This window comes from Alnus glutinosa, chromosome 9, assembly GCF_958979055.1.
Source record: "Alnus glutinosa chromosome 9, dhAlnGlut1.1, whole genome shotgun sequence".
Taxonomy (NCBI): domain Eukaryota; kingdom Viridiplantae; phylum Streptophyta; class Magnoliopsida; order Fagales; family Betulaceae; genus Alnus; species Alnus glutinosa.
In genome coordinates, this window is record NC_084894.1 from 14,030,366 (window position 1) to 14,043,335 (window position 12,970).

Here is a 12,970-nt window from a genome sequence, read left to right on the forward strand (position 1 = left end):
TTCTTTGAGCTCTTGTGGAATTCAATACCGAATTCTTGCAGTTCTCAATGCCCAGGGGCCTCTATTTATAGGCTGAGGTGCAGAATGGGCGACTGCTGTAATATGTACGGACGCCGTCCGGACGGTGAACTTGGGCCGTCCGGACGGACAACTGTGCGACAGGATTTTCTGAAAATTTCGCTGAAAATATTTCCTGTTTAAGACTTGCGTCTGGACGGTGAGACACTGACGTCCGGACGATCACATGTCCGCTGCAAGTAATTTCCATATAAGGCTTAGTGCGTCCGGACCAAGGGGGATGAACGTCCGGACGGCAATTCTTCAACACGCAATTTCCATATCTGCTATGCGTGCGTCTGGACCATGAGAGGCAGACGTCCGGACGGTGATATTTGAATTGCGATTCTTGCCTTATTTATGATCGCGTCCGGACGGTGTGTCAATCTTCCCATAAACTGAACTTGGAAAGAATCTGAGACTGTTCGAGTACTGAAAGGCATCTAGACGGGCTGCTGGAAGGTCCGAACAGATGCAAGCTGGAACAGAAGCTTCTCGACACAGTGTAGGGTCCGGACGGAAAAGATACGTCGTCCGGACGGATGATGCTGGTCTGTCTGTCGTCCAGTCGGGATGAACACATCGTTCGGATGGGATGACACGTCGTCCGGACAGCTGACAGGGAATCTGAAATCTTCTATCTTTTTTGCAATGCAGAGTCTTCTGAAAATACTCTGACAAGTGAAATCCCTGTTTACAGCATCTTTACACATAAGTGATTTTGTCCAAACACAGAATGAGGCCAAAATACTAACAATAAGGTAATTAGGTATCTAATTCACCTACTAGGTACACAAAGTGTTTTAGTGTATCATCGGTTAGATTTAAGAGTTGTATATGTATATGTATATATGTATATATATACATACGCATGCATATGCGTTAAAAATATATTGTTAACTTAGCAAATAAGCAACACGCTATAAAAATGGTTAACATAGATGATGAGGTGCAACAATAATAAATAAGCTAGTAAACAGGGAAAATACATTTTATGTTAATAAACAAGATACAATATGAACCAAGAACCAATGGTAAACTTAATAATAGCTTAAGGCACCTACCTAGCTTTAGAAGCGAGTAATGCAACGTGTAAGCACGCGGGTAGTTTATGTGTCATAGAGCATGGGTCCAATAGCATAGTCTAATGCCATAAATGTTTGCAGGCATGTGTCATGATTAGAGACTTCAACGTGATCCCCAATCTAGAGTTCAAGTAACCAGAACACGGAGGAATGTTGGAGTCATGAGTCCAATGCAGCCAAGGTGAGTATTCTACTCACTGAGGAACCCTAGGAATTTAGATTTACTTATTGTTGTGTTTTGTTGCATTTATGATTATAGAATTTGTTGGTGAAGATATATGTAATTGAATTGTGAGTTATTAAATTGGGAATTGTGATGATAAATTGATATTGATAGTGTTTGGTTGTATTTATGACTATGGAATTTGTTGGTAAAATTGTTTGTGATTGAGTTGGGATATATATTGGATTGTAGATGTTATGGATAAATTGATGTTGATGAATCTTTGTTGTATATAATTATGGAATCGTTGATAAAATTGTTTGTGAATGAGTTGTGATATATTGGATTGTAAATTGTATGGATAAATAGATGTTGATGAATCTTGGTTGTATATGGTTATGGAATTTTGAAAAAGATATTTATTGATGAATGAGTTGTGAAGTGTTGAATGAAGAATTATGTTGAGATGGTTGAAATTGATATATGGGAGAATAACATGATGTTGAATATATATGTATATATATATACGTATACGTATGTATACGTACGTATATGTACATATACATACGTATATATATATATATATATATATATATATATATATATATATATATATATATATATATATATATATATATATATATATATATATATATGTGGTGGAATTGCGGATGTTTGTAGAAGGAAAAATTGTTTGGACATGCATGTGTAACGATAGGGGTATGATGAGGTAATTTGGTATAATGAGAACTTGTAGTTGATAGATGGTAAGTCCAGTGTGGTAGTATCTGGCACAATGGTAGGTCAGAGGGTAGTAACTCTTGGCTGAGATATGTGGTAAGCCTAGTATTGAAGTGCTAGCACACGTGAGATGTATGCCCTGCGGGTCGTAGCTTTACGGGCGGTGTTTACAGTAAGCCTAGCATTGAAGTGCTAGTACTTGTGAGATGTGTGATAAGCCTAGCATTGAAGTGCTAGCACACGTGAGATGTATGCCTTGCGAGTCGTAGCTTTACGGGCGGTGTTGATGGTAAGTCTAGCATTGAAGTGCTAGCACTCGTGAGACGTGTGGAATATAGATTATGGTATGCGTGGAATGTTGTTAGTAGAAACTGTGATAAGATATAAGTGCGTAATGAATAGCGTGACTTGTACTCAATAATGTGTTATTGTGTGAACTTAATGATTTGTGAATAACGTTGTTGAACCCTGCATGCAATTATGTTTGTGTATATTGTATACTTAGTGAGTCTTATACTATTGAGGTGGTGAACTCATACTTTCACCTGTACGAATGTGGTTAAACCCACAACTGTACAGACTCTGATGCTTTGACTGGAGGTTCAGTGGATCTAATGAATGACGTCGTAGCATAGTACTTGGGATGTTATGACTGATGCCTGACACGACAGTTATAATGGTTGGACTATGGGTTGTTCGCCTTTTGGTAGACTTAGTTTATGGTTCGTGTCGCCTGTAACACTTGTATTTATGAGACAGTCTTTTGGTATGTATTTAATAGCTATGTAAAAGTCTTAAACAGATAGATATTAATGACTATTTTGTTGTAATTAACTGTTGTTTATAGATGTACCTTCCTCTATATTGATAATGTTATTATGTGTTATCTGCTGCGTAGATGGAACTCTGATTATCAGGTACATGTAGTCGTGTCACTGTGATGACTCATTTTATGTTTAAAAAAAAAAAAAAAAAATTGGGTCGTCACATTGTTGGTGAAATCCACTCCACAATAAAGCGTGCTTAAATTTAATTATATTGGTTATATACTTGTGGCATGAATTAAAAGATTAAAAGCATAATTATTTATGATTAAAAAAATAATGATAAAAAAGCTGTATAAAAATATAAATTAGAATTGTATGATAAGGGTATTTTAGACAATATGATTCTATTCACCGGCGTATTCTACCTACCTTGCGAATAAAACATGTCCTTTTATTTTTGGTACGAGTGTGACATGAGATCTTTTGTGAGACTTGAGTAAATAATGTCTGTTTGGGTGTTGAATTTGAATATTATTCGAATTTATTGTGCGAATTACGAGGTTTGAATTTGTGAGATAAAAATTAAAAAAATTTAAAAAAAATTAAAAAATTAAAAAAAAAATGATTTATTTTTTTTAAAAATAGAATATTATTCCAAACAAACGCACTATAATCCTTACTGAAACTCAATAATTGTAAATTGAAGTAAGCTCACTGATATGGGCCGAGGACAGTCCAGAATTGCTGCTTTGGGTTTGCTGTGTGCGCCAACGCTGAGGCCACGAAGTCTTTTGCTTCGAGCCCAACGTCGTATCATCCGATTAGGAAGAAAAACACAGAAAAATCAAACCCAGCATTCTCAATCTCACACGCAACCTAGTGAAAGCTCCTAGACACGTGGAACCCCTGCTCTCACACTTTTTTTTTTATATATATATATATATATATATATCATTTATACAGACTTCATCTCAACTCGCCTCCCCCGCCACCGGCTTTTGCTCTCTACACCGATTTGAGCATCGGAAAACCGAACCCCCGTAAAAACCCTAGATCTAACTCCACAACCTCTCTCAGTCTCTCCTCCGATCTCCCACAAAGGTTCGTTAAGTCTATCCTTTTTATTTTTTAATTTTTTTTTCTTTTTAAAAAAAGGGTTTTGTTGTATTTTCTTGTGAAGTTATTCTTGCATAAATTTTAGGGTTTGTATTATTTTTGGGTGGGGTACTGTGGGTTTGTAGGTTAAGGATGGTGTCGGACGCGAGCAAGAAGAAGGCGGCACAGAAGAAGGCGGCGGCGGCGGCCAAGAGAGGAGGGAAGACCGTGGCGGCTGCCTCTTCGAAATCCGCGGCCGCATCGGATGCGCAGAAGTTGGAGAACGGAATTGAGGCGCTTCAGATATCCGATCGGACCTGTACCGGCGTGCTCTGCTCGCACCCGCTCTCGCGAGATATCCGCGTAAGTCACCTACTGATCGATAAGCTAAAATTATGTTTATCAATGATTCCATTAAATTGTTTCTGTTTAGTGATTTGGATGAATGAAAAAAGGTGGGTTTATAAGAGTTAGGTGATGCTGGCGCTTGTTTTGATACGTTCTTAAGCTTGTATTTTGACATAGTCGCTCTTCGGAAAGGTTGTTTTACATGCCTTAAAAGTTTTATGTTCTATCACGTGTTTTTTTTTTTTAATTTTTTTTTTTTGTGGAAAAATCAGGTAAGAGTACGTAAAGCTAGAGAAAAGATATTTCCCTGCTTAAAATTTGTGTTGAAACAAACGGTCCTTATTTTCTTTGTTGTCTTCTATCTAATAGCTACAAGTTTCATTTAGTTTAGTTTCCTGTTACACACTGCTTGTATTCTTTCTTTAAGTTTCTTATCAACTTCAACGAGGTGTTTGATGGTGTGTTCTTTGTAATGTATGAAGCTGAGTCTGGTTGCATTTAGGGATTTATGCTTTTGCATATTTGGTATATGACTATATGTGCAGCTCAAAAGAGAGTTAGTGAAACTATTCCAACATTGTGTGTTTAATTTTTTTTTTTTTTTGTGAGAAAATATAGGAGCAAAGAAACTGATGTAGTTGAATTTGTTTCAACTTTTTATCTTTTGGCAACATGTGAAACTAAGTCTTCTGCCCATGGTCACTGTCTCGGAAGAAGCTAAACTCAGCTGAGTCTGAAACAACATTGATGCCTTTTTCTTATGGATCTAAAACCAAGGAATATTTGTGGTTCAAAAAGTTACATTAATGTTTTTCCCCTCCCTTTACCCTCAAAGAAACTCTTAGTTTGCAAGTTGTGAAGAGGGTGGGTCTTCTCTCACTCACCTCTAACTTCTGCATATTTGTGTTGCTTCTTGGGTTCAAGGTTTTTATTGCGTTTGAAAGGAATTTTTTTCATTGGGTTTTGTGACGGTATTAGAAGAAGATGATTTCTCTATGTTGGTGATGCATTTTAGTAGTGGTGAAGAGTTTTATAATACTTACATCAACTCAAGATGCAAAAGAATTTTGGCGTACCTATTAAAGAAATGGAACACTTTGGGAATACCACACAACACTCCAAACTATGGAATGGGTAGAAGTGTATTACAATGGTCACCTAGTTTCATTGATAAGTTCAAACAATGTTTCCGAATGATACAAGGCCTGGATTAATAAAATAGCTGTAAATAGCTGTGTATTTGATATCATTCAAAGTATTTAAAGCTGACATTAATAAAGTAAAAGGCTGTAGTTAATCTCAGTATCATTAATGTGGCATGTTGTCCTCAATGAACCTGCCAATTTTTTATTTATTTTATTTTTTTTAAGAAAGGGAACTTGTTGCCCTCACTAATTGGATGAAGTAATGAAAATTGAGTACATTTCATTGATTTTCATGAGGCAAACAGTGAACTCTAATATTTATTAGGAGACCTGAAATTAAGTTAAAAAAATGCTCTAGTCCTTTTGATTAATCAATCTAAATCTTGTACACTTGAGCCTTGTCCTCTTTGACTAGGCATTGCAAACAGGAATATATTGCACTTTAATAGATTATCTGATTGGGATATTGTCTATTGAAAATGATAAATTTTGTTACAGTTTTTTTGGCAATTTACCATACAATTCCAGCTTAATGGTTATTTTATATCATACTGTGGAATTATATGGTACCTCTATTATCTTGCAATATTGATCTCTTTGGTGTTTGGCAAATAACAACAATAATTATAAAACAATTAGCGAGGCAGCGGTATAAGTTATTGGGTCCAAAGATGACTACACACAACATAATAGTATAGTGGATGTCTTCATCTTAGTGAGTCTCACTTTTACCTTATTGTTGCTAGCTTGGTGCACCTAGACAAACGCCCAGTTGAGCAGCTGGGTCTGTCACCAGGTCCTTTATGTTGCCAAGGGTCAGTTGCTTGAAAATCCCCTTCTGAATATAATTCATTAGTCATCGTTATTGGAACTCCTTGGAGGAGGTAATATTGTGCAATTGAGAAATTTTCTGCATACATGTTGTAGTTGAGTGTCTCACTGGAATGAAAAATATTGATGATGAACTGACTTTTATGTTCATTGCAGATAGAGTCTTTATCTGTTACATTTCATGGACACGACCTTATAGTTGATTCTGAACTGGAGCTTAACTATGGCAGGTTTGTGAGTCATACCTACTTACTCTATGTTCTATTCGTGTAAGGAGCCATTTGTTTAATTCATTGTACTACTTCATAAAATTTTATCTTTTCAGACGTTATGGATTGCTTGGATTAAATGGGTGTGGGAAATCTACACTCCTCACTGCAATAGGGCACCGAGAGCTTCCGATACCTGACCACATGGATATCTTTCATCTCACAAGGGAGATTGAAGCTTCTGATATGTCTTCACTTGAAGCTGTCATAAGCTGTGATGAGGAGAGGTTGAGATTGGAGAAAGAAGTTGAAGTTTTGGCTGCACAGGTGTGTTGAAGTTACTTATGGTTTTGGTGCTTGTTACTTTTTGATCATTTATTGTGACTTACATGTACTTTTTGGCTCTAGGAGGACGGGGGTGGAGAAGCACTTGAACGCATTTATGAGCGTCTGGAAGCTTTAGATGCAGCAACTGCAGAGAAACGTGCTGCTGAAATTTTGTTTGGTCTTGGATTCAGTAAGCAGATGCAGGCAAAGAAAACTCGTGATTTTTCAGGTGGCTGGAGAATGAGAATTGCTTTAGCACGTGCCCTCTTTATGAACCCAACCATCCTGTTGCTTGATGAACCTACCAATCATCTTGGTAAGTCATATTGGTTAACATATTGCTTATGTGGTCAAATATGTTTTTTTTCTTGTCACTTTATGATGTTTGCTTTTATTATTCTCAACTTCTAGGCATATGTTTGTAGGTGGAATTTTTTTCCTTGTTGCAAGTTTTTAGCTCTTTAGAGTCTTTTGTCAGAACACTAGTTTGAACGAAATCGAAAATTGGTGGCCCCTGAGGAAGGTGGACCTGTTTATATCGTTTTTTTATGAGATTATATTGTAACAGGCCAGGTGGACCTATTTATATCGCTTTTTTATGAGGTTATAATGTAACAGGCCATAATTGTGTGTATCTTAAGTAATGATATTTTCACCAGTTAGAAATGGTAGTGGCCATGGAAAATGATAAGTTTATAGCTGACATTTGGTATCAAATGATACAAATCTTAGGTAGAACTTATCTTTGAAAAACCGGCTTGCAAGGGAAGAGTACCCAAGAGCTTATATACACATGGTTAAGATTGTACTTAAACCATGTGAGACACTTAGGATCGTAACATACCACTACACTTCGCAATTGACGTTCACGGCGGCCCACTCTATCGACATTGACTGATAGTGTGACGTCCCACATCGCCTGGGAATGAGGATGTGCTTATATGTATAAATGCACCCTTTATGACACAACGCGTTTTAAAGCCGTGATGGTTATGAACCTATCAGAACTCCGCAGTTAAGCGTGCTTCTGTGAGAGCAAATTCAGGATGGGTGACCTCCTAGGAAGTATGGTTTGGGGAGCCAAAAGCGGACAATATTGTGTCATTGGGGGTGGGTCGTTACAGATAGTAGCCCTTTTCTCTCTTTGGCGTCTCCACTCACCTATCAGTATTCAATGGCTTAACACTATGTTCATACATAGTACCAAGATATTGTAACCTAGCCTATAGGTTGCTGCTCCCTATAGGCTCAACCAGAAAGCCGCAACCCCTTCGACCCCATACTCAACGAGTTGCGTCAGAGCCCATACTCATCGTGGATGCCAAATGATATAAACCTTGGGTAGAACTCACTTTTGAAAACCGCCTTGTTTTTTTTTTTTTGAAAACCGCCTTGTTAGGGAAGAGTGCCTAAGAGATTATATATACATGATTAAGCTTGTACTTGAGCCATGTGAGATATTTAGGATTGTAACAAAATTGTATGAGCTTGAGTATTTGGACAGTGTCCAAGCAAGCTAGAATGCATTTTTAAGTGTTCTGTGCTGGGCATCTTGTGTACCTCTCTTTGCCTAGGTAATGTTTGCTGATCTTTTGGAAATGCCACAAATTGATGGATGTTTGTTTAAGGAACTTGTTTATACTCTAGGTGAGTGTATTTTTCTTTTGCATTTTTATTTTCAAGTTCCAGCTAGGTATTAGATGGTTGAAGTTTTAGATCCGGTGGCAATATTTGTTGTTTGTACATCTGTTACTGGTTAGCAGCCTCCTCCCACCCTGCCCCACCTCTTTTGGTCTATTAAATACCCATTATCCCCCTTGGCATATAATGGGTGGAGTTGTTCTCCTATCCCATATACCCCCTCCTATTCTAACGGAAATCATTGGTGAAGAAGGTTTTCTTTTTTTTTGATAAGTAAAAGGGAATAATTGGTGAAGAAGGTTTTCACCTGAGGTCTTTTGGACAACACAGACAACTTAAATAGATCTTCCCAACTTTGGTAGCAGAATGCTGTGTTCCCACTCTCTTACTTGTTTAAAATGTTCCTGTCTTTGTTTTATTCTCTCTCTCTCTCATATTTTTCAATTTTTTTTTTTAAGAAAACAAATGGAGAGATTAGATGGTGATAATTGATTCCTTTTTTTCTTTTCTCTGGAGGACAGATCTAGAAGCTTGTGTCTGGTTGGAGGAGACTTTGAAGAGGTTTGATCGTATCCTGGTTGTGGTGTCACACTCCCAAGACTTCCTGAATGGTGTCTGCACTAGCATTATCCACATGCAAAGCAAGAAATTGAAGCTGTACACTGGTAACTATGATCAGTATGTTCAGACACGTTCTGAACTGGAAGAGAACCAAATGAAACAATACAAGTGGGAGCAGGAGCAGATTTCTTCAATGAAGGAATATATTGCTCGATTTGGGCATGGTTCGGCTAAACTAGCTCGCCAGGCGCAGAGCAAAGAGAAAACATTGGCAAAAATGGAGCGAGGTGGACTTACTGAGAAAGTGGCGAGGGACAGGGTACTGGTCTTCCGCTTTGCTGATGTGGGAAAGCTTCCGCCGCCAGTACTTCAATTTGTGGAAGTAACATTTGGGTATACACCTGAAAATCTCATTTACAAGAACATTGATTTTGGGGTAGACTTGGACTCGAGGATAGCTCTGGTCGGACCCAATGGAGCTGGGAAGAGTACACTGCTGAAGCTAATGACTGGTGACCTGGTTCCTAATGATGGAATGGTCCGGCGGCATAATCACCTTAGAATCGCACAGTTCCATCAGCATTTGACTGAGAAACTTGACTTGGAATTGCCTGCCCTTCTGTTTATGATGAGAGAGTACCCGGGAAATGAGGAAGAGAAGATGAGGGCAGCAATTGGAAAATTTGGACTGTCTGGGAAAGCCCAGGTGATGCCAATGAAGAACCTATCAGATGGGCAAAGGAGCCGGGTGATCTTTGCATGGTTGGCATACAGGCAGCCCCAGTTGCTGCTACTGGATGAACCAACTAACCACTTGGATATCGAGACAATTGACTCACTAGCTGAAGCATTGAATGAATGGGATGGGGGTTTGGTTCTTGTTAGCCATGATTTCAGGCTCATAAACCAGGTAGCCCACGAGATATGGGTGTGTGAGAATCAAGCAGTTACCCGGTGGGAGGGTGATATCATGGACTTCAAGCAGCATCTAAAGAGTAAGGCTGGTATATCTGATTGAAGCCTGTAGCAGGATGGATCCAAGGTTCTCTATATTATTATTAGAGACCCTGGTTTACTTAGTATTACAATTGAAGCCAGGGATTACAGCTTCCGAGTATCTGGATTTCTTCTCCCAGATTGTGAAGAAGGCCAAAGAGCAGAATAGGTCATGAAGGCTTGGTTATTCTGGTTATTGATTCAAGCTTAACAGGTTCTATGCCCTCTGCTGCTCCTTTAATACTCATCATTATCTTTACGCTCCTAATTTATTTGGTTGTTGACCAAGGTTGATATTTTACAATATCTATTTGTGGTAGTCCTATTGCGAATTATTGTGAACCCATCTTGTACCTGCGTTTTATTCCGTGAAAATGATATGTTGTACTGGAGAGCCTATTTGATAACCTTAATTTTACCCTTAAATTCTTATTAATCTTACACTGAAAGGCCTGGTGATTTTTTTTTTTTAATAAAAAAAGGGTAAAATGTCTCGTGAAATTTGATTTCGAAAGAAGGGGACTAAAGTGGAACTAGCTGCTGCCCAACTGGTTTCTTTTCATTTGGTCCTGACCGATTTGCTGGCAGCTAGTGTTGCTTTGTAAGTCATATATAGTTTATGGAGAACGAAATATGCTTTTATTTTTTTCCCCCTTGCTTTCTCTTGAGAAGGGAGGTTTTATTACATCAAAAAGCTAGCTTTCGTGCACCACGAAGTTGACCAATTGCATGGCATTCAACAAAATAGTATTAAGGGACACTTGTCCCCTCAAATTATTATTTGCGACACTTGACCCATTTCCTTGTAATGGACGGAGAGTTAGGTATGTCATTTATACTTGTTGATTTTGTATTCTGAAATGTTCAAATTACCTGTCAACCATAAAAAAAAAAAAAAGAAAAAAAAAAAGAAGAGAAATGAAGAAATTGAAGGGTGGCTAAACCAACTCATTTTAAGGCTGAAAGGTCCTTGGAAGTAGCTGAACGCCCCTTTAGTTGGAGGGGTGGTCCAAGAATCCTCTCAACCCTCCTGTGTCTGTCTTTCTTCTTTTTTAAGATTTTCTTGTTTTGATCCTTTTTTGAATTATCGCCAAATTAATAACGGCCTTAAAAAAATGGTAATACATGGGTCAAGTCTCAAAAATAGCAATATAATTGTCCCGTTATATTATAAGAAAGGGTCATTCATGATGGATACATTGAGACTCAGATTGTTTGTAACCAATATCATAGGTCTTCATTATATATGCCGGTTTAGCACGTGGCCGTGGCCGTGGCGAGATGAGGACCGGGCCTGAAGTAGCTTATCAAAGGCCTTTAAATTAAACAATAAAAGTTATAAATTGTATTTCCTGATCTGCATGATTCAATGGCTGGAAATAATTGCCTTTGTATATATATATATATAATATTCTTATATACAAAGCGACGTCGTTTTATTCCCGGGTTTAAATTAGTTCATAACTTCTTAGCTCTCATTTCTTCTCATCTCTCTCTCTCTCAAGCGTTCATAACAAAGTCAATGCCCCGGTGCAAGAGTTTTGGAGCACCCGATTTTTTTCTCATCTGAAGGGGTATGTATCTCTCTTACAAACAAGTCACGGTTTTTTTTTTTTTTTTTTTTTTTTTTTTTTTTTTTTTTTTCCGGGTAGATGTATAATAAATTCTTGAGTTGACGCGCAATTTAAAAATGGTCTTTCACTTTTTAATTTTAAACATTTACTACTTAACTTTTTCGCGTTTTTGAATTGGGTCATTTCATCAATTTTCTAACTATCCATGGCAAAAAAAAAATAAAAAATGATGGGTTTTGGCCCTTGGAGGTGGCCGAACCACTCCCGAGGGCCATGGGAGTGGCTACCTCAGCCACCCCTGTTCTTCTTCTTCTTCTTTTTTTTTTTTTTTTTTTTTGATTATTTATTTTTAAATAAAATTATTAAAAAAATAAGGAAATATTGAAACAGCGTCATTTTTAGGCTTAGTTGTCGATGTTGACGTGGCCAAACGATGACTCAGCCAAACAGAGTTAACAAACTTGGATGGAAAATGAACGAAATGACCCAACTCAAAAACCAGAAATTTATTATACATTTACTTTTTTTTTTCTTTTTTTTTTTTCTGAATTTTTTTTATTGATTTATCTTGGATCCTCGGACATGAAATTATCTTTAGAGTTGAAGCTATTATTAAAGATGGTCGCATTCTTTGGAGGATTCTATTTTGGTATGTTCCAAAAATTCACTGTTAGGCCAGTTGGTCGGTGCATAACCTTGTTTAATAGACTACTTTGATCCTATTGTGCAGTGACGCCCGATTCCTTCCCTCCCTTCGTTTCTTGTTTCCCCCTTCGCGATCTTAACCTTGTTTAATAGACTATTTTTTGCTGTTCTCTCCATTTGTCCAGGAAAAAAAAAAAAGGTTAGAAATCAATATCCATTATTTGTCAGAACTGCGATCCCATAAGTCCAAAAATCTTAATGATCCAAACCATTAAGCAGGCCCTTATAATCAAAATTTTGAAACCATTAATTGTTTTGTTTCTTAAAAAAGGCCCAACACCGTCCAAAAGGCTCGATCCTTTAAAAAGCAGTTTTAGTTAGGTGATTATTCAATTTTATCAACCGTCGTAGGCAATTACGGTTAGCGATTTTAGTTGATAACCGCTAATCGCAACCATTTTTTAGCCCTACATGTATGCATGTATTCCATTAGGTTTAAATTTTTGAAACTAGCTTTGATGTGAAAAACAAGAGGTATATGCTCATACTTGACTGTGTGGGTTATTGAGAGACAACCCAAAATGCAAAGTTTGAAAAAATGAGGGTTTTGGGTGTTTTAAATCAGGTTGCCCTGTGTCCGTTCAAGTCATGTCTGGACAATAAAGTGATCCGTTCAGACATGGTCATTCAAAAATTGAACATTGTCACTAGGGTCCGTTTGGACATATTAGCCTATCCAGACATAATTAACCAAAAATGACCGATCACTACAAAATCACCAAAAA

General features: G+C 37.5%; 1 protein-coding gene across 1 annotated transcript; it reads left to right on the forward strand.

Annotated features, from left to right (window-relative positions):
- The first annotated feature begins 3,758 nt into the window (after nt 1–3,758).
- On the forward strand, nt 3,759–10,373 carry LOC133877280 (ABC transporter F family member 1). The gene is made up of 6 exons (XM_062315522.1): nt 3,759–3,914; nt 4,055–4,271; nt 6,389–6,462; nt 6,558–6,768; nt 6,850–7,084; nt 8,931–10,373. The coding sequence occupies exons 2-6, from the start codon at nt 4,062–4,064 to the stop codon at nt 9,986–9,988; spliced, it is 1,788 nt and encodes a 595-aa protein (XP_062171506.1). The 5' UTR covers nt 3,759–3,914; nt 4,055–4,061; the 3' UTR covers nt 9,989–10,373.
- Nucleotides 10,374–12,970: the final 2,597 nt, after the last annotated feature.

Coding starts and splice junctions, on each gene's coding strand:
- LOC133877280 (XM_062315522.1), top strand. CDS start 4,062: ATGGTGTCGGACGCGAGCAAGAAGAAGGCGGCACAGAAGAAGGCGGCG. Junction 6,769..6,849: donor TTGAAGTTTTGGCTGCACAG/GTGTGTTGAAGT, acceptor TTTTGGCTCTAG/GAGGACGGGGGTGGAGAAGC. Junction 7,085..8,930: donor TGAACCTACCAATCATCTTG/GTAAGTCATATT, acceptor TCTGGAGGACAG/ATCTAGAAGCTTGTGTCTGG.